Raw genomic sequence first — 27,673 nt, forward strand, 5'->3', positions numbered from 1 at the left:
ATCTGCAAAATCAAAGGTGCTGTGTTGTACTCGTATCGTCTCTTGAGTGTCATCTCATGGAGGCAGTTGTGTAAACACGGCAGAAGGTGGCTATGCAGGCGCATTGACGTCAGGCGAGTGGTTCGAGTTGTTTTCGTGCCCCTGTCAATGTCTGAGATGCATTTGGGCTAGACTTGATTGAGGTCCGAAAAGCATTCCACATCCCCTGAGAGAATTAACCATGGAGATGATGGGAAACCTTCTCGTCACCCTGCTCGTGGTAGGTAGCTCGTAAAGGGCCATCTAATGATTAACGAAGCTCCGTAAGAACAAGGATAATTCTTGACATGGTCCCTACTCGTATCTGGCCAGTAAGGGAATCATACTGTAGATGCAACAACTGTCTGAGCTGTGAGCCAACGATCTTGCCGGCCTCCTGACTTGCGTAGGCGAGGGACGATCGTTATGCGTGCTCGGTGGGCGCCGAGGTCTAAGCGTGAATTGACAGCCAGTGGCTTTGCTTAGCGGCCACGCCACGCAAGCCTGAATGCAGGAACATCAGGAACAGAATTGCAACTGGCCAGTCGCATCGCCACACCAATCCTGACTTTTAGGGTCCAAACGCCCCCCCACAATACAGAGTATGTACCTGGTAGGTGAACAAACAAGCCCAATTTTCTCCCCTACGCTTCGACTCAATCTCTGACCTTTGACTTCTTCTCTTTTCACCTTCACTTTCCATCTTCAACACGTCAATAATCTCATTCATTAATCTCCTTCATTCACTCGTTCTTTGAGACTTTTCCTCCTACAACTCACTCCTTGCTTCTTCTGTTTGTACACTCATTTGAAACGTCCTACACCATGAAGTCCTCCATCCTCGCCGTCCTCGGTGGTGCCTCCACTGCCCTTGCCGCCGTCCGTGGTTTCAACTACGCCTCCCAGGGTCAAAGTTACGATGGCTTTGCCAGTCAGTTCAACACTGCTGCTTCTCTGGCTGGTGCCGATGATTTCACCAGCGCAAGATTATACACAATGATCCAGGAGGGCACAACAAACACCCCTATTGATGCAATTCAGGCTGCCATCGACACCAACACCACCCTTTTGCTGGGTCTCTGGGCCTCGGTGGATCAGTCCAGCTTCGACAACGAAATCACGGCCCTCAAGAGTGCCATCTCACAGTACGGCTCCTCCTTCGCCGAGTTGGTTGTTGGTATCTCCGTCGGTAGCGAGGATCTTTACCGTATCTCGGAAACTGGTATCGCTGCCGGCAGCGGTGTCGGCCAGTCTCCTGATGTCCTTGTTGACTACATTGGTCAAGTCCGTAGCGCCATCAAGGGCACATCTTTGGGCTCCAAGCCTGTCGGTCATGTCGACACCTGGAACGTCTACGTGAACGGCTCCAACTCCGATGTTATCTCCAACTGCGACTTCTTGGGCCTCGACGAGTACCCGTACTACCAGACCACCGATGTCAACACCATTGGAAACAGCTCCTTCCTCTTTTTCCAAGCCTACGACAGAGTTCAAGCCGTCTCTGGAGGCAAGCCAATCTGGATCACCGAGGCTGGCTGGCCCGTTTCAGGACCAACCTCCAACCTTGCTGTTGCCAGCGTCGATGATGCCGAGACATTCTGGCAAGGAGTTGCATGTGCTCTCGAGAACCGTGGAATCAATTTCTGGTGGTACATCCTCAATGATGAAGGGTCTTCCCCATCATTCGGTGTCAGCAGCGGTGGTAAACCCCTCTACAACCTTGCCTGCAACGCTACGGCTGGGTACACCTCGACTTCATCCAGCGCCTCTTCTACTGCCACAGCTTCCAAGAACGGCACTGCCACAGCCTCCCACGGATCAGGCTCGGGTAGCTCTTCAGTGACTTTGACCACCGTCACTGCATCTGGTGCTGTTGGTGCGGGTCCCTCCGCTGCTGTTCCTGCTACCGCTACTGGTTCTTCCGGTGCTGGTGCCACAGGCGCTGCTGGAGCAACCGCCACGCAGACCCAAGGCGGAGCAACGGGAACTGCTCCTGTCGCTACCTCCACCTACACCGGAGCTGCTATCAGGTCTGAAGGATCCATGGCCGGTCTTGCAATTGGTGCTCTGGTCGCTGCTTTGGTCTTGTAGACATGGGAACATATTGACAACCATCTCGACAACTGGACATTATTTGCATTGGGTTTGGATAACAAAATTCGTGGGTTACCTGACTGGAACATAGATCATTGGACGGCATAATTGATTACATTATACATTTGCCTATTTGCTAGAGCTGTTGCAGAATCTTGCTCGAGTGCTTTTTGTCGATCGCGTCTATGAAACGTGCTGGGTCTGGACCGCCAGCCTCCAATGACATTGGTGTCTTTGCAACGGAGTACTAATTGGTGCTGTCTCACCTTGAGTTCCAACAGGACGACTTCCAACTGGAAATCGCGTCAAGGTATGCTACAGAGCTGCAAAGCATCGCTAAGATACTGCATTGGATATCCACTCAGAATTCCCAGCATACTTGAGCTGATGACTAACATCATACGACCAAACGAATACTCCTGGTCAGACAAGTCATTTGTTCTGGTTGAGGCTCGTCAGCCAACAAGAGACGCTGCGAAGCTTGGCCGCGGTTTACACCGGAACGAGTGGCCCATTTGCCATTTTCAACACCAACCTCGTGCCCTGGTGAAGGTGATGTGGCGTGACTGACTCCGCGTCTTCCAATGGCTCCTATCATGTCAAGGTAACATGATAATGTTTCCAATGACAGCTCGTGCCGGCAATTCGTAGCAAGAGCCATTGGAGGCAAAATAGAATGGGCCGGAATATAGTGCGGTGTTCAGCACCAGGTGAGGCTCACTTTTATTCTTACTACAGTACAAAAGGATCCGCGTCCTGCATCAACAACTTCAATCCGCCTTATGTGATAGCTTTACCACCCATTACCGCACTACACACTACCTATTTACAATGGCTACAGAACGCACAGAACCGCCGTCCGCGAGGGACCGGCGGGTGTCCATCTCTCAGCTGCCGGACGCTACTCTTGAGCTCGGCAAGAGCTTGTACCCAGAACCGTTACATTTCAAGACGACAGCACATCTGGCTGAATTTCGACGAGCAGCGGACTATATCTCTGCTGGTAAGTCCAGGAGTTGCTCATTCTTGTGCATCCAGCTAACGTTGCGATCAGCGATGATCTTCCTACGTGATAATGTCTTGCTCGAACGAGATTTGAGCCCTGATGATATCAAGCATGTCATTGGTATCTCTGCTGGCACTTCAATAGTGAATGCTTAATGACGTATCCAGGATACTGGGGCATCTCCCCCGGCCTCACTCTCATCTACGCCCATATCAACCTCACCATTCAAAAGTACGATCAGCCCATGATCTGTCTCATCGGAGCAAATTACGGTGTCCCAGCTGTTCTTTCTTGTCTTTGGCTGGAAAGATCTTTGGAACGCTTTTATCCACAGTATAGCCGGGACAGAAAGGGCTTGCACAATCTGATTACCAGTTTCAGCGTACCTGGAGGATTTCCTAGGTCGGTATTTTTGCCATGGTTTGTGTAGATCCAGACGTTTGTGGCTGACTCCAGACTTTTTCAGTCACATCAGTGCCAGAATTCCAGGATGCATTCATGAAGGTGGCGAACTCGGACATGTCTTGAGTGTCGCGTATGGTACGGTGATGGACAAACCAGAGTTGATCTCTGTCGCAGTCATTGGTGACGGCGAGGCCGAGACGGGTCCAACAGCAACGTGAGTGGTTCATCATTGCTAGGTCGAATAGGCTAACGCTTGGTAGTGCATGGCACATGTGCAAATATGTCAACCCTACTCAAGACGGAGCTCTTCTGCCTATTCTATACCTGAGCAGCTCAGAAGAGAGCCAAAGAACAATTTTCGGGTCCATGGATAATGCCGAGCTCTGCTGTCTGTTTTCCGGATACGGCTATCGTCCCTGTATCGTCGACGATATGCAGGACGTCGACAGGGAGCTAAGCAGCGCCTTGTACTGGGCAGTCGAGGTTATCAGAGAGATCCAACTTGCAGCCAAAGCCGGAGAACATGATGTCGTGAAACCAAGATGGCCAATGATTATTCTGAGGATTCCTAAACGATGGGGCTATCCTCAGCTCGACCCCGAAGAGCATTTTTCTGGCTCATTCCACGGTAGAGAAGTACTCCTGCCACATGTCAAGATCAACCAGACAGAATTGCAGCACCTTCAGGACTGGCTAAGGTCATACAAGCCAGCCGAGATTCTTCCTGGAGGGCAGATTTCTGAAGGAATCGAGAACATCATTGCACCGAACGAGAGGCTTCTCCTTGGCCAAAACCGAGTCACTTGGGATATTCGGCACCATCTTGATGTTCCGGAATGGAGACATTTCGCGGTTGCCAAAGGCAATCACAGCAGCTGCCTCAAGGAGGGAGGTCGATACCTCGATGAGACTCTGGCACGAAACAAGCATACGCTGCGTATCTTCTCTCCCGACGGTCTTGTGGCTAATAAGCTCAACCAACTCGACAAATTGTCAGACCGCACTTTTCGCAGCTTCAGATGGGACGCAAACAATGTCTCAACCGGTGACCAGGTGATTGAATTCGCTTCTGAACATACATGTCAAGGTAAGCCGACACTTCCACTTGGTCAATTATCCCCTTCTGATAATTAATGTCGCAGGCTTGCTCCAAGGCTACACTATGACTGGCCGGACGGGAATTTTCGCTGCGGATGAGAGCTTGTTTCCCATCATCGCCACAATGATGACTCAATACGGCAAGTTCTTGAGAATGGCACGAGAAACACCTTGGCGGAAGGACTTGAACAGCCTGAACTACATTTCAACGAGCACATGGACTCGCCCTGAGTCAAATGGACTATCCCACCAGAATCCGAGCTTCATCGGCGCTGTGCTGAACTTGAAACCAACCATCGGAAGGGTCTACTTGCCGCCAGATGCGAACACGTTCCTATGCACCCTCGCCCACTGTCTCCGTTCCAAGAACTACGTCAATTTGATTGTGTCGTCGTCACATCCTGGCCCGGTATGGCTCAGTCCCGAAGAAGCAGAATTCCACTGCCGCGCTGGAGGCGGTGTCTGGAAATTCGCAAGCACCGACGAAGGGATCGATCCCGATGTCGTCCTCGTCGGTATTGGATCAGAGGTCATGTTTGAGGTGCTCGCAGCTTCCAGTTATCTTAGGAAACTCGCACCAGCAATGTCCGTTCGTGTCATCAATGTCACAGACCTGATGATACTGGGTCGTGAGGGCTCACATCCGCACGCTCTGAGCCACCGCGATTTCGATATCCTCTTCACACCACACAGGGAAATCCACTTCAACTACCATGGCTACGCCAATGAATTGCAAGGTCTCCTCTTCGGACGGCCGAAACTGGAAAGAGTCTCCATCTCCAGCTTTCAGAACGAACTTACCAGCACAACTCCTTTTGAAACGATGCTGAAGAACAAGTGCAGCCGGTACCACGTGGCTGAAGCAGCAATCCGCGGTGCAGCAAAATGTAACCCGCACATTGCGGTCGACCTCCAAAAGCTTGTGGCCCATGTCCAGCACGAACGCGCCAAGGTGGAGCAATTCATCCAGAAGCACGGGGTCGATCCCGCCGGCATGTACGATGTACCCAGGTTCTCAAAGCCTTGGCATCGACATCGTCAGCCGGATGGAGACCAGGACTGGACCGCGCACGACAAGTCGTTCCATCTGCCGAAGGAGGAGCAGGATTGGGAGTGATTTCGATTCAAAATTGTACACTGAACATCTGCATGGGAAGCAGTCGACTGGCAGTCGTTGCAGACGACCGACGGCGTTTGAAGGGACATTCATTCATCGTGATTGAAGGTTCATTGACAGGGAAACGTCCGGGTTGGATTGAGACACGTAATGAACTTTGGGAAAATGCATCTTCAAAGGGGTTCCGGACAAACCAGTGCTATTGAAGCACCGGCTAAGTGGTGGAATAAGAAGCACGTTGGTAGTACGAAAACAATTTTTACGGACATTACCTGAGAGTCACACGTCTATGCTCGTCGTGAGAGCTAGGGATGTGTCAATACGTGTTACGCTATCACGGCAGGGGAAAATAAGCAACAGTGACCACGTCAATGATGTCTTAATACCATCCACAGTTGTGCCTACGTGGCTAAGGAAGGTTTCATTTGCAGAGAGTGAATATTATTGGGGACTAATTTGCTTCTCCTATTTGTCCTTTGATACAGCTTTGAAGCTGACCGGTTCGCCAGTCAGCCATCGTTCATTCGATCGTGATGGTCTTGGTCTTGTTGGCTTTCTCGGACTTTGGCACCACGACATGGAGCACACCATCCTTCAAGCTGGCCTTGACCTTGTCCTGGTCGATTGGCGTGGGGAAACCAAAGGTACGAGCGAACTCGCCACTGCTACGTTCAGAATACCAGTAAGTTGGTCCTTCCTGGTCAGCCTTCTTGCCTTCTGCAACTTCTTTTCCGGCCTCGGCCTCTTCCGGCTCTTTGCCTTCCTCCTTGACCGTCTCGGTACGGCCCTTGATCGACAACATTTGATCATCGACAAATTCGATAGTGATGTCCTTCTGGTCGATGCCCGGAAGTTCGCCGTCCAGGACGAAGCTGTCCTGAGTCTCCTTCATATCGAAGCGTGGTGCCCAGGTGCGCGGGATGGTGTCAGAAATCTTCTGCAATTCACTGAAGGTGTCGTTGAAAAGGTTGAAGAAGGGGCCGAACTCGGTTCGTGAGGGGGCGAAAGCCGCGAACCTTGGAAGGAGAGCCATACTGCGAGGTGGTTTGGTAGAAGTAAATCTTCTTGCTTCTCTGATGACTGGGGCTCTAGTGATGCTGCGAAGACTGTCTGAGAGGGAACGGACTAGAAGGCGACGAGAAGACATTGATCGAAGTTTTCACATGGGGGTGGAACGATGTTATAGCACCTATACGTTGTGATCAGCGTACTGGAACCCTCCGGAAGCGTTGACTCGTAAGCAGTGGGCAAGTAATCCGCCGTCGAAGCAGACGTGGCCCAAGCCAAGGCAGAGTATTGGAACATGACTCTGTGGTCCCATGCAAGAAAGCAGGATTTTCTCTGATTTCCCGACAACTAGTTGCATGATGGTATGACCGGTTGTCCCATGCGGACTACAAGGCTCCATAGATATTAGCTAAGCTCAACCTCTAGTTGACGGAATTCTGGGGTATGTAGAGCTCTAGTCTTCTTCCTGGTTCGAGCGAGCTCATGATTGGACCTCCATATCATGTTCATGGAGTGACATTGCCTTCTTCGGCGGTTTACATCTTCAGTTTCCTGCAGCCGTGTCGTGATATCGGAGCAATTTTCCGGGAAGCCGAACTTTTCCTATTGGTTTTCCCCCAGTATCAAGGACCCAGCCCCTGAAACTTGAAGCCTTATTCGTTACGCACCTCACCACACCTGCACCACGTTATCCCCTTGTGAGGGACAAAACCGAGTTAGCCCATCATCAATCAGCTCCATAAGTATGAAATATTCCTCGGAAAGTCATTCCGGCGCTTGCATGCCGGCTCTCGTTTGGCATACAAAGGTATTCAAGAGACGAACACCCTAGCCGGTTTGTACTACGGAAACCAACCATGCAAGAAGCACAGGTATAGCACCACTTCATGATCCATGACAGATCAGCTCTATGACTTCATGTGTTCGGAAAACATACCGGTCGTTCACAGCGCACAGGCTATGGAGTTTCGAGATTAGCCCCAGCATTGAACGACACCATCTATTCCTACGTTCAAGAGTATCTGGGCGAGCGGAGGCTTGAGTCAAGCGAAAGACTCTGGACTTCGTCTTGCTTATTCATACTTCCGCTCCAGGGCATCCTTGCTTCGAAGCTAACATCTTGTTGTTACGTCCAGCTACATTAGATATTAGGTATATCACTACGCATCAGCAGCGGCTTCTCCTCTCCCCACGGTATGGACATATTTCCAACTATCTGGCACCTGGGTGTCTGGCTTCTTTTGTTGCAAGACCAAGCATAATGTGCGGCTGTTAAAGCACAAAAATACTATCTCAAAAGAGAATTCCTTGCCCAATTGTTCCGGAATGAGCCAGATGTTGAGGTTCAAGCGTACAGTATCCGCGCCGAAATCACGTAAGCTCCCAGTGCACGTGTTGCGAATGTAGTACGCCACAATCACATTCCCAGAGGAACTGTTGCAAAACGCGTGATAACAGCACTATCCATTTACACATCCCTCGAGAACGTCATAGAAATAAGTGTTCGCGTACCATGCTAGCTAGAAGAACACTACCCATCCACGTCTCACATATCTCGAACACGAAACAGCACGCTTTTACGCTGCATCCAAACTACATGGCATTCTTTGAGAAAACAACAAAGCAACTACTCTCCGAAGCCTTATCGTCATGAATTCAGCAGGTAGTGGCGATTATTATGCCAACTCGACCTCTTCCCTATCTAGCGGGGTGTCTATGACAGGAGCAACAGTCAGTGTACTATATGCTACACCGTTGATACTACTTGTCGTGGTGATATTGGCTGCTTCGTAAGTCTGCGCTGCCACCAGTCTGAAGCTTGAACGTCTTGACTCAAAGATCAATTGTGGCAGTATCCTCCTATGCCTCGTCAAGAAGCGAGAGAAAAGGGTTGCAGGGAAATTGGTTTCATGGCGGCAAGAACGCAGAGAAATCTTCCTGAGCTCACTGCCAGAACCCGTCCTTTGGCGGCCCAAAGATGACGCGGAAGAAATGGCTCAAGATGAGAATTCTGTGGAAACCACATCGCAATCTTCTGTTCCCGCGACGAAGGACCAAGCCGAGCTTTGGTGATTCAGACCTTAGAGGGAAGTTTGTACAGGGACTGATTTTCTGCAGTGCATTCTGCCTGGACGAATTCAAATTGTCTGATCTGGTGCAGAAACTACCACAGTGCCCTCACTACTTCCACTCCAAGTGCACCGATGAGTGGATCAAGAGAGAACTGGAGGCGTCAGAAAAGGCTGAGATCGTTTCGGCCTTGTCGGAGCCACGAACGCCTGAAGATACACTTCGGACTATCTCGATGCCATGTCCCTTATGCCGGAGGAGGTTACGAGAAGTTGCTGTAGCTGGTATTTCCAAGCCCGAGCCAGCGCATGTCTTGAACGCACAACGGCTTGATTCTGTGGTTGTTGGCGAGGTCTAGGTAGACTTCCGCTTGAGTGAAATATTGTTTTGGGCAAGAAACCTGCCATGTACTATGGCCAGGCACTGTAAGAGCAACGCCACGTCGCCAACGGTCTAGACCTGTGGCCTCCGCGATTCCGGGGAACTGAAAGTGCACGGCAGGTGACTGACTAGCGAAGTCAACCCACGATGTTTGGTCATCCTGCAGCCGAATACGAGGGGACGCTTGGCAAGTGCTATATATCACGCCATGGTCCCGAGATCAGCTGGATCGTCCCCAAGCTCAAGCCACCAGCACATGTTTGTGCCACCATGAACTTGCTTCATCCTTTACTGATACGGAACGGAGTCTTATGGTAAGCTTGCGACCTCAGAAGATATATGTAGCGAAATGAGGCTGACAGTCGACAACCCGGAGTCAATAAAGCCATCGTGATACCACCAGTGTTCTCCAAACACCGCTATGCGCAAGATGGGTAGCACGGTAGATTCCAAGCTCATCCAAAAAATGATACATGTGGGTTGCAAACACCACCACTGCCGGAAGCACAAGGAGATAGCTGAAGCGCTGCCTACCTTGGTACAACAGACTGCGGAAGTATCACCGCCTGAGTTCCTGCATTGTGGGGCGTGGCCACCACCCAACGAACCAGCGAACAACGAAGACATTGCAGTTTCAAAATCAACCCCAAGTCAGGGTGACCAAGTCGTTGAGGCATATTCGCCACATACGCCTTTGCCCGACATTGACGAAAACGGATCCCAATCTCAAGAAAGTACGGGGTCCGAAGAGGTGTCCAGTGGCTCGGATGACGAGATACACATAGCGCCACCGAAGACGGCCAACCCGACTTGGGAGGAGTTATCGACAGCTGTAAGTACCTGGAAGATCAAAGCAGATGAATCGAGGCCGGAGCACGAGATTGAAAAATGTAGGCGACCCTCGAGTCGAAGTATGAACATTTTCAGCACCCTATGGCATGCGCTGACCCGGATGCTCTTCTAGCTAGGACACCTTACTCCGTTCTAAAGCTCCTTGCCAGACATGACGGCAATGGTCAGCGTGGGGCCAAGGGTCCGATCAAAAAATCACCGAGGCAGAATCTCTTCGATCAGGAGATCACAGCCGAAGGTCAAGCCAGGGTGGAAATCACCGAGTACATCGACAGCCTCGTTGACCACGCCGAATACGAAGAGGCATACGCATGCGTGTGGCCGCTAGAAGACTATCGTCGCGAAGGCTGGGCAAAGGAAATGGTAGCTGCATATCCAAAGGAGTGTACTGTCTTCGTTGAGAATGTTAATGCGGATTCTCGCGGGCGACCGAGTGAGAGGTAGGAGTCTGAACAATGACTTCATATCTCTCAATCTCGCAGAGGAGCAAACCAGGAGGATTAATTTGTCCATGCCGTAGCTGTGTGAACCTCAATAGGACACGCCATCCCAAGGCTCGCCATCCCTTTTCATGCTGCAAAAATGAAGCACCGAATATTGGAACCCCTATTACTATGTTCACGCCTAGCTGATAATTCAGTCGTCTTCCGCAGTTTCGAACAGGTTTCTATTTGGGATCGTCATTGACATAACCGGCGACATTGAGTAGGAAACAGCACTAGCATCTCCTTCGCCCACTGTATCCGCCGATACTCCTCGAGAATGCAGGAAGCAACCAGCATGGGGTCCTTGAATACAAATTTGGACGAATCTAGGTAGTCATCCTCTCGGCTTCTAGCAAGGGCTTCGAGCAAGACTTCTCTCTCAAATGCCCGTAAGCGTGCGGTCCGGCTGGTGTGGCTCTTTGTGATTGGCATTACTCGCTTTTGTCCTTTGCCGGCTTTTGCACCCGGATGTTCAAGTTGTATGCCACTCAAGGCTTCGTACAAAGACCGCGAGAGCCGAGGCGGGGACGCAGGTCCGGAGGTTAGGTAGTCATCACACCGCGTCCGACACCAGTCGACCATTCTGGACACAGCATTGGCGGACGGTAGAGGCGATCGGCCGCCTGAGTATAAGCATTGAGATGGCGGCTCAGAAGTGGAATATTCGACTGACTTGTCCGGAAGGGAGACTGGCCATTTCAAACGCTGATGAAGGAAGCGCAGCTCTGTGGGATTGACACTTTCTTCGGTTCGATCAGACAGTAAATCAGCAGGAATGTAGTGTAGGGCGATTGCTTGGTCAAGATCTTGCTCAAGAGCCATATCGAACACCGATTGTCCGATGTAAAGAGGCTGGCTTTCGTTTTCGAGTAACTCTTTCATCATGTTGCTCGAACAGTGGTTGTTGAGATGTGTATGATGATGGGACTGGGATCAGTGCTCCATTTGTGACCTAGAATTATATGTATGCTTTAACAAGCACAACATTCTAGTCAAGGCTGAGATAGTTATTCGTCTGTCGGCGTAGGTTCGGTCACTCGCACTTACTGTTCGAAGCATTCCGTAGGAGGAAGTTAGATAACGACAAGGGATTCGAAATCATGTGCAATATATGCCGCGAATCAATGGACTTGAATATTCGATACATCTTGTGGATTTCGACCTATCGCGTCGTGCATGGATCGAAGTGCAAAATCATACGAGACAGCCAGATATGGGTATTGCTGAACAGAAGCGAACAGGTAATTACGAGGTATCTCACAACCATCGGTAGGAGCCCGGCATTGGCAAAGTAAGAATCGATCGTACGATACTTGAAGATATTGTGAGAATCGGACAACGTCTTCCCAGCTGAATTGGCTGCCGTGTCAAGCCAAAAGCACAATGGCCGAAGTCACAGGTTCAGCCCCATCCCCTTTGATACGATACCTACGAGGAGTTTGCAGAATGGCCGACGTTGGAGGTGCATACTTACAGTAGTACGGAGCACGTTACGTGGGAACTCGATCTCGCGACCGTGGTCGCTAGCATTATGTCACCACTACGCCATATGCTCAGCACACGCCAGGCACAAGTACGTGCAAGTAGTAGTGGTAGTCTCCGGTGTCGTCATCCCGTCACGCTCTACTACTTGGTACGTAGTATGTAGGGTGTGATGCCACGGGGTCTGGATCTTGTAGCTATTCTCGTGCCGTCTCTCGGCTTCTGGATCGGACGGAACAAACTCTTGTCGAACTCGGTACTCTCAAAGAGGCAATCCTTGATGGTGATTGGGCTATCTGGCAGACTCCATTGATGCTCAGTACTGTATCATGATATTCTCCGAGCGTAGCACGAAGTTCCTCCGAACCCTTGGGCCCTGGCAGGGATTCTTGATTAAGCTTGTTGTCTCATCCAATGGGATCCCGTTGGAGACCTTGTTGCACCGAGACATGACTGATGTTAGCCGCTACCAAAGCTCCCATTGTATCCAATTAAGTGAGCCCCCTTGGGCAGATGCGGCAGACGCAGAATGCCAATTGTCTCGATCCGAGAAAGGTATTCCGCTCCATCCAGCAGGCATCTCGGTAAGCGGCAAGCCACCAGCGATACAATGCCTTCTACATGCACGGACAAGAGGAATGCCCTACTAGGCCTTGGAAGTCAGCCTTTCGGCGTCGGAGCAAGATCAAGGTAGGCTGGTGTTTTAGACCTTCTGACCTCAGAAACTTTGCGCATCCTCATACAACCGAACTTCTCCGTACTTCAAGTTTGTCCCGTCGCGTGTGGAAACCCAATGACTGACACATAGGAATGTTGTGGATATATTCAAGGTTTCGTCGTCATCCAAACCCGTATATATTATCAAGAACCTCTTCACTTGCCACTAAATCACAGCCTCTTCGCAAGACTTTCACCAACAAAGGGTAACACTTTGCATTCGAGTTCTACAAATACCACTATCAGACCATATGGCGACCCCACGTGTTAGCATCGCCTATCAGGAGCCCTTCTTGGACAATCAGGTATGTTGATGGTTTATCAGATTACTTCCTAGGCACTACTAATAGCTTCCAGCAATCATACGATGATAGCTTCTTTCTCCAGTCCCTCGACAACGAGGACCCTGGCCCTACTTCGGCCTACCTTGATGCCTGGCCTGGTCAAACTGAAATACGAGGCCTTCAATACCCAACATACTTGAACGACTTCTCATTCGGGGACGCTTCGTATCAGGATCCATACGACAATGCAGCCCCAGTCTCTTTTGTTGCGCCATCTCAAACACAGATGGTGTCGTCTCCGCAACAAAGGACGTGCCCGGTAGATACACAGGAGTACTTCGTAAACAATCGGTTCCCGTCCGCCCCTCAGGACATGGGGCAAAGTGAGCCGGACCGAAGGCTTGGTGCAGCGCCTCGAACCAGGGCGTCACCTACCATCACTCCGACCAACTTGGCTCCCCGCACGTCAACGGAACAGGCATCGTCGAGATCGAACAGTAAGCCAGGCAGCAAATCCAGGGACGATAGGCGACCCAAAGTGACCAGGACTCGCAGCAAGCGGAGTCAATCGGACTCTTCCTGCGAAGAAGACTCGGCCAATCTCAAGGCCAAGCACAACCACTCGGTTATCGAGCGTCGGTATCGTGACAATCTGAACGGAAAAATCACCCACCTCCACCGCACCTTACAAGCTGTAGAGGCCAACTCTCGTCTCATTGGCTTCGATGGCCAATACTCCGACCCTGGCAGAAGAGTCCGAAAATGCGACATCATGATCAAAGCAATTCACTACGTCCACCAGTCGGAAGTTGAACTCCGCCACATGACCGAGGAGATCCAGCACTTGCAAGAGCGAGTCCGGGGGCTCGAAAAGCTTGTCAAATGTGAAGATTGTACCTTGCTTCAAAACCTGCGGAGGCTGCAGCTGGAGAAGACCTATTGACATGGGACTTTTCCTATTCGAATACATGCTCTGGCGGTCGTGCTTCTGTATTAGCGTAGGCGTCTGGCTACCTACGCGAAGCGTATGGAATACATTTATATGGCGGCAATACTGATTTAAGTCACCCAGAAAGCAAGGGCTATAAGCGAGATGTCGCGAAATACTCGCCTTCGACCGGAAAGTGTCAACATGAGAGAGGCAACATGAGAGGCGCACCACTTGCAATTGCTTGTATGTTGATCAGCAACACAGCAACCAGTTTCACGAGCACCCATGTATGACGCAAACACGGAAATTTGCAGTCCTGCTTAGTCGACATGTCAAAATTGTGTCGCTACTAGTATCCACGAGATATCGCTCGCTCCTGGTTCTGCTCTACAATGCTTCTGCCCTTTCTCCCTGTGGTCTTACCTAGGACACGTCCAACCCGGCACCCTTCTTGGATGACCGAACACGAATGGGCCTACCTCCTGTCTGATTACCAAAAAGCCACCAGAAGCAAGAGAGACCACTGAGTGAACATTGCAACAAAACTAAGTCCCGAAGAGGCTTTTGCTCGGCTGGCTGTCCTCGTTTGCCCTCAGAAAAAGTATTGCCAGAGTCCGTCCACATCACACCATCAGGACCCCACCGCCCGCAAGCGACTACCAGAAACGTTTTGCGCCCCGATCGAGTTTGGATTAGAGTTTGGGGGTCCCTAGAGACCCTGGAAGGCGGAAGGCCAGTGAGGCAAGGAGGCAGCATCCCGAAGGCTGGTGAGGCTTAACTGACAGTAGCTGCTAACTTGATGCCTCTGGGGCTGCGGCTAGCGACCGATCATGACGACTCGGAAGACTCCGCGGAGTTTGCTTTTCCACCACACGCAACTTGTTGCAGAGACTCACTTCGCTAAGAAGCAGCCTCACCAGCCCTGCCCCTGCATCTCTTCCCTGTTGGGATGTGCTGTGCTGTGCTGTGCTGTACTTGTGCATCACAGTACTCCGTACACGGCCATCCTTTCTCCGTGCTAGGCCAGATCCTCATGTTGGCAAGCCACGAACCCCCACGTGTAGTTCCAAAATTCCCCTAACAGCTCGAGTATATGTTGACTTGTTCCCCCTTCACCGAGCCGTTGCAGATGCGCTCGTTTGGCCCTGCTTCTGTACTTCTGGAGAAACCTGACTCACATAGCAGAGCCTGCACCGACCACCATTGAAATCATAATGGCATGACAAGCTCAGAACCATCCCTCGTCTTCGTCCACTGAGCCATCGAATTCGATCGTCCATTTTGTCTGCTGATTTTGGCAGCGCCAGACGTACCATGGCATGATTGCGTACGACAGCACCGCCAGCGCATATACCGGACCGGCGATGGCATCGCGGGCCACGAAATATACTCGGATCCCGTTCCACCATCCTCCCTGTAAGACTGCCGTTGTCGCGAGTTCGACACCCACAAGCCACAAAAGGGCAAGTGTCCCAATCAAGACCGGAGTAAGATATTGGTTGTTGGTGCCTTTCTTTTGTTCCAATCGGTTAATGGTGAGCTGCGCTGATTGCCAGATGACAAAGAGCATGAGCGGCATTTCAAGGAGTTCTGCATAGCGTGTGCCTAGAGTTGGCTGTAAAAAGGGTACGCGTGCCGATCCGAAGAGGGCTCCGAACATGAAGACTATCGCAAAGTAGAAGAACGACAGTCGAAGAGCTTGTGTGAGTATTGTGTTTGTAGCCATTGAGGCAGCCATTGGTTTGTTCAGTTTTATTTTGTTCAGGTTGAGGGTCGATGGTACTGCGGTGTAGCAAATGCTGTCCGGATACCTTTATCTGAATTTTCATGGCGTGACATTTGCTCAAATTCTTGCTTACCTCAATGGATTGTGATCATAGGCAACAGATGGTCGAACTGAGGCAGAAATGCAATTGGATAGTTCCAGAACGATGCACATGATTGTTGTTCAAACATGCCGAGGTAGAAACCCCAGTAGACATGGAATGAGTACCTAGTAGATGGTCTCGAATTTCCCCTGGTCAGCTGCTGAACTAGGATTCTCAATCGTTTTTCGGTTCAAACTTCAGTGAGGCTAGCTGTCAACGCGTGACCCTGACGTGATATGAATTGTTCCGGAGAAAGACCAGTATTTCTCTGGCTTTTCGTGTTGCTCCGGGGACATGTCCGAGGACACATACATGTTGGCTTCCATATACTCCGTACGAAGCCTGATAACCTTAGATCTCGTCAAGTCTCATCTTTTCTATCCCTTGATTTAGTTGCAGGAGATATTTAGCTACAAAGGGGGCTCTGAATGACCATATATTGCTCTGACTGAGACTTATGTAACCACCTTCTGCCATGTACTTGGCCTCCGTGGCTGTCCCAAATGGTGAATTTCCGGACCATAGCGAATAGCAGCAGCACAAGAGTCACCACTCTGATGCAGACAAGCTGTCCTGAGCATTTCAATGAGTGCTCCATGGTCTTTAAACGCGTCGTCATCGTGAATGCGTTCCGTCCGGTGTGCTCCCTTCGACTCTGCCGTATACCAAGCAAAATGTGGTGAAGCAGAATTCCTTCCGAATTCGCTGCGGAGCTTTGCCTTCGGCCTGCATCTCCACGTCCTATACGAAGCCGTCAGGCCGCATGTTCGGATAGGGGCCTGTAGTCATATTGCATTCATTGCCGAATGCTCTGACTTGCACGTCGTCATCTCATGGGTGACTTTCAATGACCTGCAAGGAGTTTCCAGTGGACTTCCGCCGGCAAGGCGTTTTTCCTTTCTTCTTTGAATCGTGACCATGCAGGGTTCAGAAATGTGGGTTTGGTGATTTGGATACCTTCTTGGTTGGTGGAGGGTTGTCTCGGTCGTCCATCTCTTCGACGCTGGAATCGCTACAATTGTCCTCTTCGTTACTGAAATCACTTGCTTCATCGTCCGAGAATGGATCACTGTCGTCATCTTCGTCGGCGGCCTTAACCTCGTTTTCGGACACGACTATTGACATGCGTGCCCTATACTCATTTTCATGTTCGTGTGAATGCAGGTCAGGCAATGGGTCGCTTAGGAACCCCGAATAGGGATGGTCTTCGTTGCTCCGCCATTCGAAGTCTTCCAGATTGCCATCATCGAGGTTCGTGTCAACAACTGTCGCATCGGAGCCGGCATCGTCCTCGTCACTCATGTATTGTGCGGCTTTGAGGTATACTGAATAGTGGCCGATAAGCTTTGTGAAATTCGGGTCCATGAGTTGAGATTCGCATTGCAGCTTCCATTTCGAAAGCCAGGTGAGCTTGAAAGCAAGAGTGTCCATTAGGTTGAGAGGGTTGTTGTCTTGTTTACAGAATGCTTTTCAGTATTCGGGCTTGCTCAAGATTGATTGTGGTAAGTGGACTAGCACTTTGTTCTCCAGGTACGGTGGATTGAGTGTTTAGATTCTTTTCTTGCATGCATTGACCAGCTGGTTTAGTGAACGGAGTGTGTAACTCAAATAATGCTGCAATGTGTACCTTGTGATCTCATCGAATACTGCTTACCTTGTGATAGAGTGTAGTTCGGTCTGAATCGAGCCTCGCATGACAAACTCGTGAGAAGTCCGGGCCTGAAGCTTCGATACGATTCTGGTATTGTGCGCTTGGCAGAGTTGCCAATCATGATCGATCTAGATCCTAGATTTTGTTGGAGAGCAATGCAAGGCCAGCCCGCGAATGGATTGAGATGGAAGAGTGGTGTGAGGTGCTGGCCATCATGCATTGTCGCTTTCATTGATTTTTCTTTTTCGGCATCACATGTTTGGCCAGCCGATCTTCCGTATGCAGGGTACGTTTACTCCATACGTAGAGGAAGATGATTTCCGTGGATCCCTGTATCTTACGAGCTTACGTAGTACTCTGTATGTCCCGTCGACCCGGGATTGCCTGAGATATTGCGGACATATCTCGTCCCGCGCGGAATCTTCTTCGAATACTGGATGACAACATTATGCATAAGATGACCTGCGCGCAATCTGACGGTCGATCATCTGCAAGCTTTTGGCCGTCAATACTCCGCGATTTACTGCTTTACACTATTTAGTGTTGAAACCGATATCAATCCGAACTTTGGGCGACTATCGATATACCGAGCACTGATGATTCGTAGTCAGTTTCCCACGCTCCTCGGGGCCTCCGAGCTGACCTGTCGGAATGGACAACAAGACAAAGCTTCAGCTTCAGCTTAGTGACCCTCGGGATACTGCACAGAGAGTTCCCTTGTCGCGTCTGCTGTTGTGTGCTTAAACAAACATTATGATTAGGTAATTACTCGTAGTTGTACAAAGATATCCAGCAATGAATCAGCAAGTAACCCGCCACAAACTTTCTCCCACCGACAAAACCCCCATTATTATCACATGAACCCCTGAAACCATCCTTCAGAATTTGCAAGAATGAAAATCGGTAGACCAGCTTCCGTCGTTGTTGTCACATCCCACGCTCTTGTCGTCGGACCAAGCTTTACACTTGTTCACTGGGAGTCTGGCTGTGTTTCCTCATGTGAGGCAGGTGGTGTGTCTGGGCTCCGGCTGCGGGAGTAAAGAAGGCCAGGAATGCGCTGCAGAGCCAGAAGAAGGCGCCAATGAAGCAGAAAGCCTCGGTCGCTCTCCAACAGGCACGGTATGATTCTCCCACACCGGTCTCCCATCCGTGCCAGTTCTTGTTGCAGTCGAACTCGACCAAAGCTCCGAACGCCGAGAAGAAGGCCAAAGAGAAGAACAGGTTGATCAAGGCCAAGAACTTGGGGACGACGTTGTAAATCCAGGCGAGGACGTTGGCCAGTGCAATCGCAAGGCCGGCGACGATTTCTGTGTAGATCAGACGAGCCTGGGGATAAACCGGGGTGTCGTTATAGTTTGAAAGGTACCAGGAGTTGATACCCAACACAACCTGACAAGGACCACAGCATCAGTACCGTGTTCATATCATGCTCACCCAGCTTCTCGTCTTACCTCTACGAAAGGCTGGATGAGACGCTGGTTGAGGTCAATGCCTCCAAGCGAGAATTGGGCACTTACCGCTGCACAGCACGACTCGGAGATGTAGAGACCTCTAGAGAGCAGTGCAAGGGTGCCGGACTCCATCTCTCGAGGGTTGTAGCTAGGCATCTTGTTACGGAGGTCTTGATTTTTGATTGGTTTTGAAGAACCGTGGATATGCGGAGATATTCCAAGTAAAGGAGCAGGTGTAAGCTGTTACTTTCGTGTGCACGACATCTTCCCCAGCATAAGATATGAAGAGGATTATATAATTTGATCCTGCATAGGCCCGGTGACCAGTCTCTCCCTTCGTCGGTCACAAAATCAACCATGTCCCGCTGTTGTGATGTTTGTCACGAGCCGGTCACCCAATCTAACCGCCATTTTTTCACATACCAAGTCTCTCAGAAGTTCACAGAATCTCGGCGCACAATGGCGCTTGGGCGCGGTAGTCAGTGCATAGAGGCTGTGGTAACACATAGTAGGCTGTCACAGAGCAGTCAGAAAGTGAACGAGGCCAGCTAAGCCGATGAAGGACTTCCTTGCCAACGGGGCTGAGGCCGAGAATGTCAGTCGATTTTGACATGACAGAAATTCACAAAGTCTCCTCCATGATCAAGTCGACCGTCCCATCTTAGTCGCAGCTAGGGCCCATGATTTGTATAACTAATCATCACAGTCTGCGAAGCCATTGGCTTGTGGCTGGCGCCTCATGCAGCTCTCAGGTGATACGACGCTAAAAGCAATCCGAAGAACACGGGGCGCGGCCTGCCGAAAAAGTGCTTTCGCCCTAGCGAGAGACTCTCCTGACCAGGTCAAGGCGTGCTTCGTGGGTGATAGTCGTGTCCTGGTGATGGCATATTGCCAGCCTGACAGCTAAAGCGGAGGAAATGGTGCTTTGTCTTGACGTAAACTAACTAGTAGTAGCCGGTAGCCGATCTTTGATGCATCTGGCTCACGACTACCTATTAATGCTGAGATGTAGAGCCCATGGTCGGCTCATCAATCTTGACTCCGTTGCTCAAACCTGCTTTGACTTTGCGTAACAAAAGCAAAAGAAAGCCAGGCGTCATACAACTTGCCCAGCATGCTCGCAGCAGACAACAACTACCAAAAACTCGACGCCCTGAACGAGTTGAAACGGGTACTACCTAGAAATGCGGGAATCTCATCTTGCCGCAAACCCGGACGGCAGGAAAGGAATCGTATCTCGCGGGCGTGCGATTTTTGCAGAATTAAAAAGGCCAAGGTGGGTGAAGACGTCGCGCTGCTATGCAGCATAGCATATAGACTGACATATGGCAACTCGCCAAACAGTGCGATGGTGGAGAACCCTGCGGGAAGTGCTCGAGAAGCCAAACTTGTTGCACTTACAAGTATGTGCGGAAATCCTCGGGCTCTCAGACCGCGGCAGCGTAAGTACAACACTGTCAATTCTCTCCTTGTTGTCGCTCTGCTAACACGGCCATGAGATATGCGGAGCAATTGGCACGCCAACAGTCGATCCTGGTCGAGTGTGTTCATATCCTGCATCGCCGACTGCAAGCGGAACAGGACCCTGAAGACTCGAACGTGAGCTCTCCAGAAAGCGACATGTCTGTAAAGGATATTGTGGAGTCTCTCGGTTTAGCCCCTGTCGACATTGTTGAGCCTCGCGTGGAACTTCGCACGCACAAACCACCGCCTAAAATTGCAAACTCGCCAACGGATGATGGATCGTCGGCAAGCGCAAGACATAGTCATGTTGAGACTACCCAGTCTTCATCCACCAGAGAAGAGTCTCAATTCATGGATGGCATCGATTTCGAGGAATTTGATCATCTCGACAGCTCAAGTCCATCTTGCAATACATCTCCGGATCCACTGAATGACTGGAATTTTGAAGAACCTTACGACCCAATGCGGTTCCCTTCTGACTATTCCGTCATGTGCGATGGCCAACCTTCCTGGAGCTATCCATGGTTTCAAGGAGAGGTTTTTTGACGCTTAGCCCATAGGTGGCGTTTCTTTGTGGCATCTCAGGAGGATACAGCCGGGGGCCAGTGAAGACAAGCGGAGCAATGTTTTGAACGAAGGCAGCATGATAAAGGTGTCCTGTTTGGGGCCCAGGTTGATGTACATCAATCGTTATGAGCCGGATGTCCGTCAGGAACATTTGGCGCTTCCGGCCATTCCATCATCACTGCCGCGCGGACTCCTGCGTTGCAATAGTAGGGAGGCTGGCGTTCGACGGTTGAATCATGTTTCATGCCTTACTAGATGATGTGTTCCAGTGTGCTTCTGGGTATAGGCGCATAATCGCAGCGTTGGGAGATCCGATGATCGTGATAGCAGAAGTATCATACATATTTTTGACCAGCCTGCTTGTTGAACCATACGGCATCATAGAACAATGTCTTTCGAGGTTCGTCCTTTCCCAGGGAATGGCCGTGCGGAGGTCAGGGAAGACGTACAAGCTCCAAGGAACGTGCTTCGGAAACAGCCGCGTGGTAGTGGCGACCCTCCAAGACGGTTCAACATCGCTCGGAGGACCAACAGAGATTTGAAGAGCTCGCCTAAGACCGTCGATAGAGACCTTGAGCTTGCATAGACTGGGTTCCCCAGAGTATGTCCCCTAGGAGGGAGAATGGGCTGATGCCATGAGGAGACTTCGCGGGCGTCATTGTCGGAGAGTTGAATGTAGATGCGTCATAAGACCGTGACCCATCTCTGCTCCCTTGCATGGAAACATGACCAGACCATTGAGGATTATCGACTTCCATCGCATCAGAAGAGTGCAGGAATCTACGTAGGGCTGCAATGGCCCTCGCGATAGGAGCTGGCACCTCGGACGGAACAGTGTCGGAGTTGAGATTCGTCATGACCGTCAAAAGGTCCTGTAGAAGAGTGTGGACACGTTGGTTCTTCTCGTGCTCCTTTATGATGCCCAAAAGGAGGGCGGAGCTTAAGGCCCTCTGCGTCGCAATCCAGGACGTTCTCGTAGTTGAGGACACATTTTGGAGGCCTAAATAAGCGTGTACGGTACTGGCCAGGCTGTCGACGCATGCATCTCGGAGATGACCCAATGCTGTGTCACTCTGGTTTCGGAGAGTGGCTCGGTGCAGGTCGAACATGACGTAGGAAAGATGAAGTGATAGATTCCAGTGCTCGAGTTGGTCTCTCATACTTCTGGATGCAGACACATCGGTGAGGTGCGGCGCTGCTTGACCCAAGATGGCCGTCAGCCTGTCTCGGTGCTTGAGGATAAGTGAAACTTCCTGGCTTGCGCCGACGGAGACAGAACGATCGCGAACAATGTCAAGGATGGCCGCGCAAAGTCTCTTCATGCAGTTGATGTAGGACAATTTGTCCGAATCGTGCATGGAAACATGATGCGGCCGCGTCGTAGCGATTGTGGAAGTTGCCGGGGATCTGTCGAACAGAATAGAGAGTAGACTATCCTGCCATACAATCTGCCACCTGGAAACGGTTAGTGGAGGGCACCGAATACCTGCTTGAGATTAGTTTCGACGTACCAGATCTCTTCTCGGAAACGTCCCTCGTCCGGCGATGCGGAGAACTCTGCCGGTTCATGCAAACCGATGGTCTGAGCCAATCTGGTGGTAAGCCCTAAAGATCGTCAAACTATACATTACAAAATATCTAGGGTGGTGGCTAAGGTACCAAGCAATGACCAGGCCACGCCGGCATTCATGCTGTTGGCGATGACATTCCCCACCACTAACAGGGACTGAATGTCCACTGGCGTTGGCCTTGACAGATGATTGCTTATTCGCAAACATTCGTAGGCACAGCACACTTTAGAGATTTGATCAGCACATCATAAGTAGTCAGAAGGGCTGGGCGCGAAGTTTACCGTAGACCTGTGCAGTCAGTTGACGTTCCTTTCGTGGAAGGGATGAGCACTGGCAACCCGATGCTAGACATGCAAACAAGAGGCTGAGCCAATGGACCGTTTGGCCATATATGTCTGAAGACTGATCAACATAGACATCGACCTGCGAACGACGGCTTGACCGGGTAATGAGGAACCGGGACATTTCAGTCTCAAATTGGTCGATATTGACGACTGCAGGATAGAGGGCGTGGGCATTATCGCGGTAATGTCGCAGATGCTGAAAGCAATCGGCATCTGAGGGTATCAATTTGCAAACCTCCTTGACCCGTGAAGGTGTATCGGTCAAGCCCCAGAGGTCGGTGAAAGGGTAGGTCGCAGACTCATTGTCGAGGCCAAACAACGGCAAAACACTATTGCCAGCGACGTTTTGCGTGGCCTCTCCGTCGTTCCTACTGCCCAGAGCCAAGGCCATGGCGGGGACGGAATCATAGCCCAGATAGACTGAGCCATCTGCTACCAGACCACTCTTGGGGGGAAACACAGGTACCGCAGTGATGTTCGCTTCTCTTGTGCCCTGGCTAGGGGAATTCCCCTGTCTGACAGATAGTGCACTATCGGCCGGCGACGTATCCGTAACATGGCTGGCTAATCCATTCTTGATGTCTCGGAGGAAGCCCTCGACAGTCTGCAATTTCGACCAAAGCTGGTTCCAGTCTGGGCCGGCGCGTTGCGGACCATGGCCATGACTGGAGCTGGAAACAGGAGGATTCGGAAGAGGTTCAGCCTCAGTGGTGCCTTTGGGGGCTTGTTGGTAGGAACAAAGATCTACGTGGTCTCGATCGATGCAGCGTTGACAAGGCGTTTCGTAATTACATTTGACTTTGCGCTGCCGGCAAGGGTAGCAGGCTCGTCGTTCGCGAGCCTTGCGTTTCCGGCGTAGGATCTGATTGACTTGGGCTGGCGAAACGTGATCCTCGTCTCCATCGGTCTGATGTTCAGCGTCCATTGCGGCAAGGTTTGACGAGGAAAGTGGACTGATGGTTGGGTGCACGAGAGACGTCAGTGGTGTGAATCAACAATTCGCGTACAACTCTCCGCAGACCGGAATCCCACAGTCCCTGATCTCTCGGAGATATCGCTTTATCTCGGATCAATCTCGCTTATAGATCAGTGTCGCGGAAGACACTTCCTGCCACAGGGGGACTGTCAAGAGATTGATAGGTTTCAACACGAACCCGGTGGTCACGGAAGAGGGCAAAATTACTACTGCGGTCTCATGGGTAAATCGTGTAATGAATCTCGTATAACCGGGGGATTAAAACAGCTGCCGCTTGAATTGTCGAAACAGGAGTTGGGCACCGCATTGAACAAGAGGCCCTCCACCACACAAATTGTCCTCGCTGCTCTTTGTCGTCGAATGGCATCTTAGCGCTAAACTTCACGATTTTACATAGTGCATATGAGACCACAGTACCAGATATACAATAGAGTCGGCTTCCTTGCGCAACTCGGTACATGATTTGTAGGTATCTTGACTATGGACGTTTTCTCATCCATCATCTTCCAACTCTTGTTGGCTGCTTGTGCCTCACGCCAATCTTCGCCACCTCCTCTTCAACCTGTCTGGCAGGCATTGCTTCTAGGTAAGGCTGAGTTCCGACAGGCTGCCTGGTGAGATCCCTCAGTGTGGGCTGTGTGTTTGTCTCTTCTTGGACCTTGTTCCTTTGCAGCTCTTTAGGGTGTGACCTCGTCCACTACAACGTGTTCTCTCTTTCCCTCTCAGGTTCGCCCAGCACTACATTCCCGCATCGTTTCTCTCGGTGGGGAGTTCGCTGCGTCAAGGGTAGTGCCGGTAGTCGACATCTTCGGCGTGGTGACTGTGAACCAGGTGGCCGGATACATGGTCCCAGGATCGACAGGTACCGGATCGTCGCACATGAACATGCAGCTACAGCGAAGTACAGACACTGACAACGCAATTTTCCAACTTGAGACCTCGGCTCAAATCTCAGACTCACTACGGAGCTACACAGAGTGACAGCTCGACAGTACTACATACTCCGTAGACCGTGCCAAGTATCCGTACAAGCCACGGAGGTCGAGGAGGCTACGTAGACTTTTAATTCGATAAGAACCAGGAAATAGCTTCCATTCCCATGCTTCTGAATTCCAATCAGGAGCATGCCGAATCAAAACGCTGTACGACCTGTCTTCACTGTTTTTAAAACCCCTGCATCGGCCAGCCTCTCGATCATGTTCAACAACACGAAGTCACATCCGCGCTTCACCACCATGTTGATGGTCACGGGCACCATCTCTTCATGGAAAGTCACATTGCTGAAGTACGGCACCTGACCAATGGGGATTGTGAAATCTGCGCATCCATATATTGGGCAAATACTCGCACCAGTGATCTTGGCGGTCGGGGGTGTCACGGCCAGATAAGACGCAGCAGGGGAGTCATTCAGACTTTCTTCTCGAAACGAGGGCAGACCTCCGGGGCCAATGTCGTAGAGCATAACCGACTCTGAGCACGACTCGGAGGTGCTGAACTGGAGATTCTGCTCGTACCACTCCACTGCCAGATTCTTCTGTTGCAAAGCTGTCTCATATGCAGCAGCAGTGTTTTGACTTTCGTTGTATTTCCGCCATCCTGGACGCCGAGCGGGATCAATTGGTGGGAAGCGGCCATCGTAGAGTTTCGCCCATGTTTGGATCAGTGGTTTGGCGACTTCTTCCCATTGAGTGTAAGAGTTGATCACCCCAAGGGGCCCAGAGTTGAGGTATGTTAGATTGTGGACTTGAGGATCCGAGGCATTCTGAACAGTGGCGGTGAAGTTGAATTTTTCCACGGTCATGCCCAACAATGAACTCATGTTAGCGATGAAATCTTGGAGGACAACCTCAGCAGCCGAATTGTTCAAAGGCAGGTAGTCCACTGGATAGAGGATTCGCTTGGGGAAGGCATTCGTATCAGGGACTGACAATGGCGAGAGTCCAGTTACGTCGACGGTCTGAAAGTATGACTGAGTGTACCTGATACTATCAGCCTCCAGATGCGTCAGTCTGTCTCTTGTCTTACCATGCCTTGGAGAATTTGACCCATTTGTATGGATCTCTCGAAAAGACCCCGGTCGTATCAGTGGCGCCGCCCAACGGCATCACGCGCTCGAGATTCATCAAGCCTTGGCTTGGTCTTTGACTGCACTCAGGTCAGGCTCAGCGCATTTACGCCTGTCTAGTTAGACCTACCCGTAGACTCCAGCCACGGCAGCGGGCCGCCGCATTGACGAGCCTGTGTCGGTCCCAATGGCATAATCAAGCCAGTCATATGCAGCGACCGAACAACCACCACCAGAAGAAGACGCCGAACATGTCAACCACCCGTCTCCTCGAGGGTTGAATGGATAATGTTCATCCTGCCAATCCCAGGGGTTCGCTCCCGAGGCGAATTGCGCAAGCTTGTATTTCCCAACGATCACTCCTCCCAAGTCTATGATTCGCTGTATCGAAGGAGCAGTGCCATTGGCGATCGGTGTGATGTAGGCCCATGCTTGGCTTCCGCCTGATGTCTGCAGACCTTTGATGTCGAATAGATCTTTAATAGCGACGCGTTCGCCTGCCAATGGTCGGTCATCTCCCCAGCTGTAAATGCGGGAAGGCACTGGAATCATTGGATTCCAGTACCTCGGGAGGAATGTCGGTAAAGCTGAGTAGCTGCCATTGCCGTCGTTAGAGTCGTAAGCCCCGAACAAGAAATCACGGTATGAATCTGCATAGAGCAGGTGGACCATGCAGAACAAGAGCGAATCTCCAGCTGTTGTCGCCATATAAGGACCAGATGGTAGAGCACGGTCGAGGGACAATGCAGCAACTCTGTAGTTGCCAGCGCTGACGACCGGCTTGAAGTTTCCGCTGACGAAGGTGTGACTGACTTCGTACGACTCCAGGTAGCTGATCGCAGTTGCATCGAGCGTAGGCTCGTCTGCGGTCGAAGAGATTACCACGGACTGCAGGAAATCCTCGGTGAAGACATCGTCCGCCTCCAGATAGCTCGCAACTATACTCTCAAGCACGTCATTTGTGATCACCGAAGCATTTGTGTTGAACACTGTCATAGGGAAGTTCACATGCTGGGAAACGGTTGCAAATGAAGTGGAGGCTATGGCTTTGGGATGCTGTATGTTGGCGACGTAGGAGAGATTGCCCAGCTCAAACAACAAATCACCATTCGGCAAAGACTGCAGCAAATTGTAGGGAGCCCGCCTCAGTGGTGCGCACGATATAGAAACAATGCAGTATGCCAGCAAGAGCAACACTCTCCTTATGATAGGCATGGTCCGAATAGAGCCTCGTCGCAGTAACCCTGTGCAAACAAAACCAACCTACCTCTTCAACTATGGGCCATCACGCACTTTATACTTTCCTGTATATGCCGAAGACTGTCTCTTGCGCCTTCATCCGCTCATAAGGTCTTTGATCGGCAAGATAAGGACTATTGTAGGACTTTGCATTCGTCCTGCCTTTTTCGTCTCTTGCATGCATCAACAGTCGACGAACTCTTGGGCTTCAGGAACGCGGGGCTTGGCTGCATCGGCCATCGGCACGATCGCGGGGATACGAAAGGTGTGAAATGTGTGTCGATAGGCTCTTATCTTGCAATTGTCACCTAGACTGCGGTGTTTCGGCTGAGACTGGTGGGTGGAGGTACCGTCGCTTGGCCATGCCCATCGAGTGTTGGCAGACTCCATTCATATCGGTGGTGTCTCTGCGCATGTAATGGGTTATGGATTGAGAAAGTGTTGACCGATGAAGAACACGGTCTCGATGGTGACGCAAAAGAATAGAATGATGGAGGTGAAAGATGGAGCTGAGGTGCCAACGCAACTG

At 51.0% G+C, this 27,673-nt stretch overlaps 13 protein-coding genes across 16 annotated transcripts; 6 read left to right on the forward strand and 7 right to left on the reverse strand.

Moving 5' to 3' along the window:
* Positions 1–637: 637 nt before the first annotated feature.
* Positions 638–2,373, forward strand: PV05_04199 (uncharacterized protein). The gene has a single exon (XM_013460587.1). It carries the CDS (start codon positions 844–846, stop codon positions 2,107–2,109), a length of 1,266 nt encoding a protein of 421 aa, XP_013316041.1. The 5' UTR covers positions 638–843; the 3' UTR covers positions 2,110–2,373.
* Positions 2,374–2,670: 297 nt separating this feature from the next.
* PV05_04200 lies at positions 2,671–6,433 on the forward strand. Of its 2 annotated transcripts, XM_013460588.1 has the most exons (6): positions 2,671–3,115; positions 3,167–3,238; positions 3,286–3,520; positions 3,585–3,737; positions 3,784–4,610; positions 4,666–6,433. In XM_013460588.1, the coding sequence occupies exons 1-6, from the start codon at positions 2,944–2,946 to the stop codon at positions 5,736–5,738; spliced, it is 2,532 nt and encodes an 843-aa protein (XP_013316042.1). In that variant the 5' UTR covers positions 2,671–2,943; the 3' UTR covers positions 5,739–6,433. The 2 variants fall into 2 exon arrangements, with proteins under 2 accessions (XP_013316042.1, XP_013316043.1); XM_013460589.1 differs by having other exon boundaries at positions 3,167–3,520.
* Positions 6,158–7,040, reverse strand: PV05_04201 (uncharacterized protein). The gene has a single exon (XM_013460590.1). The coding sequence runs from the start codon at positions 6,883–6,885 to the stop codon at positions 6,259–6,261; it is 627 nt and encodes a 208-aa protein (XP_013316044.1). The 5' UTR covers positions 6,886–7,040; the 3' UTR covers positions 6,158–6,258.
* Positions 7,041–8,288: 1,248 nt separating this feature from the next.
* Positions 8,289–9,340, forward strand: PV05_04202 (uncharacterized protein). Its single transcript, XM_013460591.1, has 2 exons — positions 8,289–8,536; positions 8,600–9,340. Exon 2 carries the CDS (start codon positions 8,725–8,727, stop codon positions 9,172–9,174), a length of 450 nt encoding a protein of 149 aa, XP_013316045.1. The 5' UTR covers positions 8,289–8,536; positions 8,600–8,724; the 3' UTR covers positions 9,175–9,340.
* Positions 9,341–9,356: 16 nt separating this feature from the next.
* On the forward strand, positions 9,357–10,657 carry PV05_04203. Of its 3 annotated transcripts, XM_013460594.1 has the most exons (4): positions 9,357–9,511; positions 9,574–9,672; positions 9,745–10,087; positions 10,162–10,657. In XM_013460594.1, the coding sequence occupies exons 2-4, from the start codon at positions 9,619–9,621 to the stop codon at positions 10,491–10,493; spliced, it is 729 nt and encodes a 242-aa protein (XP_013316048.1). In that variant the 5' UTR covers positions 9,357–9,511; positions 9,574–9,618; the 3' UTR covers positions 10,494–10,657. The 3 variants fall into 3 exon arrangements, with proteins under 3 accessions (XP_013316048.1, XP_013316047.1, XP_013316046.1); XM_013460593.1 differs by having other exon boundaries at positions 9,574–10,087; XM_013460592.1 differs by having other exon boundaries at positions 9,357–10,087.
* Positions 10,350–11,940, reverse strand: PV05_04204 (uncharacterized protein). Its single transcript, XM_013460595.1, has 2 exons — positions 11,582–11,940; positions 10,350–11,532 (listed from the first exon to the last, which is right to left on the reverse strand). Exon 2 carries the CDS (start codon positions 11,417–11,419, stop codon positions 10,730–10,732), a length of 690 nt encoding a protein of 229 aa, XP_013316049.1. The 5' UTR covers positions 11,420–11,532; positions 11,582–11,940; the 3' UTR covers positions 10,350–10,729.
* A 709-nt stretch (positions 11,941–12,649) lies between these two features.
* On the forward strand, positions 12,650–15,846 carry PV05_04205 (uncharacterized protein). Its single transcript, XM_013460596.1, has 2 exons — positions 12,650–13,038; positions 13,091–15,846. Exons 1-2 carry the CDS (start codon positions 12,985–12,987, stop codon positions 13,958–13,960), a joined length of 924 nt encoding a protein of 307 aa, XP_013316050.1. The 5' UTR covers positions 12,650–12,984; the 3' UTR covers positions 13,961–15,846.
* Positions 15,177–15,686, reverse strand: PV05_04206 (uncharacterized protein; the record flags this gene model as incomplete). Its single annotated transcript, XM_013460597.1, has 1 exon — positions 15,177–15,686. One exon carries the CDS (start codon positions 15,684–15,686, stop codon positions 15,177–15,179), a length of 510 nt encoding a protein of 169 aa, XP_013316051.1.
* An 897-nt stretch (positions 15,847–16,743) lies between the features above and the next one.
* On the reverse strand, positions 16,744–17,247 carry PV05_04207 (uncharacterized protein; the record flags this gene model as incomplete). Its single annotated transcript, XM_013460598.1, has 1 exon — positions 16,744–17,247. One exon carries the CDS (start codon positions 17,245–17,247, stop codon positions 16,744–16,746), a length of 504 nt encoding a protein of 167 aa, XP_013316052.1.
* Positions 17,248–17,905: 658 nt separating this feature from the next.
* On the reverse strand, positions 17,906–19,534 carry PV05_04208 (uncharacterized protein). The gene is made up of 2 exons (XM_013460599.1): positions 18,985–19,534; positions 17,906–18,856 (listed from the first exon to the last, which is right to left on the reverse strand). The coding sequence occupies exons 1-2, from the start codon at positions 19,072–19,074 to the stop codon at positions 18,428–18,430; spliced, it is 519 nt and encodes a 172-aa protein (XP_013316053.1). The 5' UTR covers positions 19,075–19,534; the 3' UTR covers positions 17,906–18,427.
* A 294-nt stretch (positions 19,535–19,828) lies between these two features.
* On the reverse strand, positions 19,829–23,862 carry PV05_04209 (uncharacterized protein). The gene is made up of 4 exons (XM_013460600.1): positions 22,802–23,862; positions 22,609–22,743; positions 22,461–22,554; positions 19,829–22,404 (listed from the first exon to the last, which is right to left on the reverse strand). Exons 1-4 carry the CDS (start codon positions 23,787–23,789, stop codon positions 21,501–21,503), a joined length of 2,121 nt encoding a protein of 706 aa, XP_013316054.1. The 5' UTR covers positions 23,790–23,862; the 3' UTR covers positions 19,829–21,500.
* PV05_04210 (uncharacterized protein) lies at positions 19,853–22,011 on the forward strand. The gene is made up of 3 exons (XM_013460601.1): positions 19,853–20,194; positions 20,263–20,360; positions 20,418–22,011. Exons 1-3 carry the CDS (start codon positions 20,033–20,035, stop codon positions 20,926–20,928), a joined length of 771 nt encoding a protein of 256 aa, XP_013316055.1. The 5' UTR covers positions 19,853–20,032; the 3' UTR covers positions 20,929–22,011.
* Positions 23,863–24,889: 1,027 nt separating the features above from the next.
* Positions 24,890–27,545, reverse strand: PV05_04211 (uncharacterized protein). The gene is made up of 3 exons (XM_013460602.1): positions 26,036–27,545; positions 25,866–25,985; positions 24,890–25,819 (listed from the first exon to the last, which is right to left on the reverse strand). Exons 1-3 carry the CDS (start codon positions 27,118–27,120, stop codon positions 24,973–24,975), a joined length of 2,052 nt encoding a protein of 683 aa, XP_013316056.1. The 5' UTR covers positions 27,121–27,545; the 3' UTR covers positions 24,890–24,972.
* Positions 27,546–27,673: the final 128 nt, after the last annotated feature.

This window comes from Exophiala xenobiotica (genome assembly GCF_000835505.1).
Source record: "Exophiala xenobiotica strain CBS 118157 unplaced genomic scaffold supercont1.3, whole genome shotgun sequence".
NCBI classification, from domain to species: Eukaryota; Fungi; Ascomycota; class Eurotiomycetes; order Chaetothyriales; family Herpotrichiellaceae; genus Exophiala; species Exophiala xenobiotica.

Bases quoted from the DNA above. Each gene is read 5' to 3' on its own strand.
- PV05_04199 (XM_013460587.1), top strand. From the start codon at position 844: ATGAAGTCCTCCATCCTCGCCGTCCTCGGTGGTGCCTCCACTGCCCTT.
- PV05_04200 (XM_013460588.1), top strand. From the start codon at position 2,944: ATGGCTACAGAACGCACAGAACCGCCGTCCGCGAGGGACCGGCGGGTG. The intron at 3,116-3,166 runs GTAAGTCCAGGA...CGTTGCGATCAG, and splicing joins AGCGGACTATATCTCTGCTG to CGATGATCTTCCTACGTGAT. The intron at 4,611-4,665 runs GTAAGCCGACAC...TTAATGTCGCAG, and splicing joins TTCTGAACATACATGTCAAG to GCTTGCTCCAAGGCTACACT.
- PV05_04201 (XM_013460590.1), bottom strand. From the start codon at position 6,885: ATGTCTTCTCGTCGCCTTCTAGTCCGTTCCCTCTCAGACAGTCTTCGC.
- PV05_04202 (XM_013460591.1), top strand. From the start codon at position 8,725: ATGACGCGGAAGAAATGGCTCAAGATGAGAATTCTGTGGAAACCACAT.
- PV05_04203 (XM_013460592.1), top strand. From the start codon at position 9,619: ATGCGCAAGATGGGTAGCACGGTAGATTCCAAGCTCATCCAAAAAATG. The intron at 10,088-10,161 runs GTAGGCGACCCT...ATGCTCTTCTAG, and splicing joins GGAGCACGAGATTGAAAAAT to CTAGGACACCTTACTCCGTT.
- PV05_04204 (XM_013460595.1), bottom strand. From the start codon at position 11,419: ATGATGAAAGAGTTACTCGAAAACGAAAGCCAGCCTCTTTACATCGGA.
- PV05_04205 (XM_013460596.1), top strand. From the start codon at position 12,985: ATGGCGACCCCACGTGTTAGCATCGCCTATCAGGAGCCCTTCTTGGAC. The intron at 13,039-13,090 runs GTATGTTGATGG...AATAGCTTCCAG, and splicing joins AGCCCTTCTTGGACAATCAG to CAATCATACGATGATAGCTT.
- PV05_04208 (XM_013460599.1), bottom strand. From the start codon at position 19,074: ATGCCTAGCTACAACCCTCGAGAGATGGAGTCCGGCACCCTTGCACTG. The intron at 18,857-18,984 runs GTAAGTGCCCAA...GGTCCTTGTCAG, and splicing joins CCGAGTCGTGCTGTGCAGCG to GTTGTGTTGGGTATCAACTC.
- PV05_04210 (XM_013460601.1), top strand. From the start codon at position 20,033: ATGCTCGCAGCAGACAACAACTACCAAAAACTCGACGCCCTGAACGAG. The intron at 20,195-20,262 runs GTGGGTGAAGAC...CTCGCCAAACAG, and splicing joins GCAGAATTAAAAAGGCCAAG to TGCGATGGTGGAGAACCCTG. The intron at 20,361-20,417 runs GTAAGTACAACA...CACGGCCATGAG, and splicing joins GGCTCTCAGACCGCGGCAGC to ATATGCGGAGCAATTGGCAC.
- PV05_04209 (XM_013460600.1), bottom strand. From the start codon at position 23,789: ATGGACGCTGAACATCAGACCGATGGAGACGAGGATCACGTTTCGCCA. The intron at 22,555-22,608 runs GTACCTTAGCCA...GACGATCTTTAG, and splicing joins CGTGGCCTGGTCATTGCTTG to GGCTTACCACCAGATTGGCT. The intron at 22,405-22,460 runs GTACGTCGAAAC...AACCGTTTCCAG, and splicing joins CGTTTCCGAGAAGAGATCTG to GTGGCAGATTGTATGGCAGG.
- PV05_04211 (XM_013460602.1), bottom strand. From the start codon at position 27,120: ATGCCTATCATAAGGAGAGTGTTGCTCTTGCTGGCATACTGCATTGTT. The intron at 25,986-26,035 runs GTAGGTCTAACT...ACCTGAGTGCAG, and splicing joins GCCGTGGCTGGAGTCTACGG to TCAAAGACCAAGCCAAGGCT. The intron at 25,820-25,865 runs GTAAGACAAGAG...TGATAGTATCAG, and splicing joins GTCAAATTCTCCAAGGCATG to GTACACTCAGTCATACTTTC.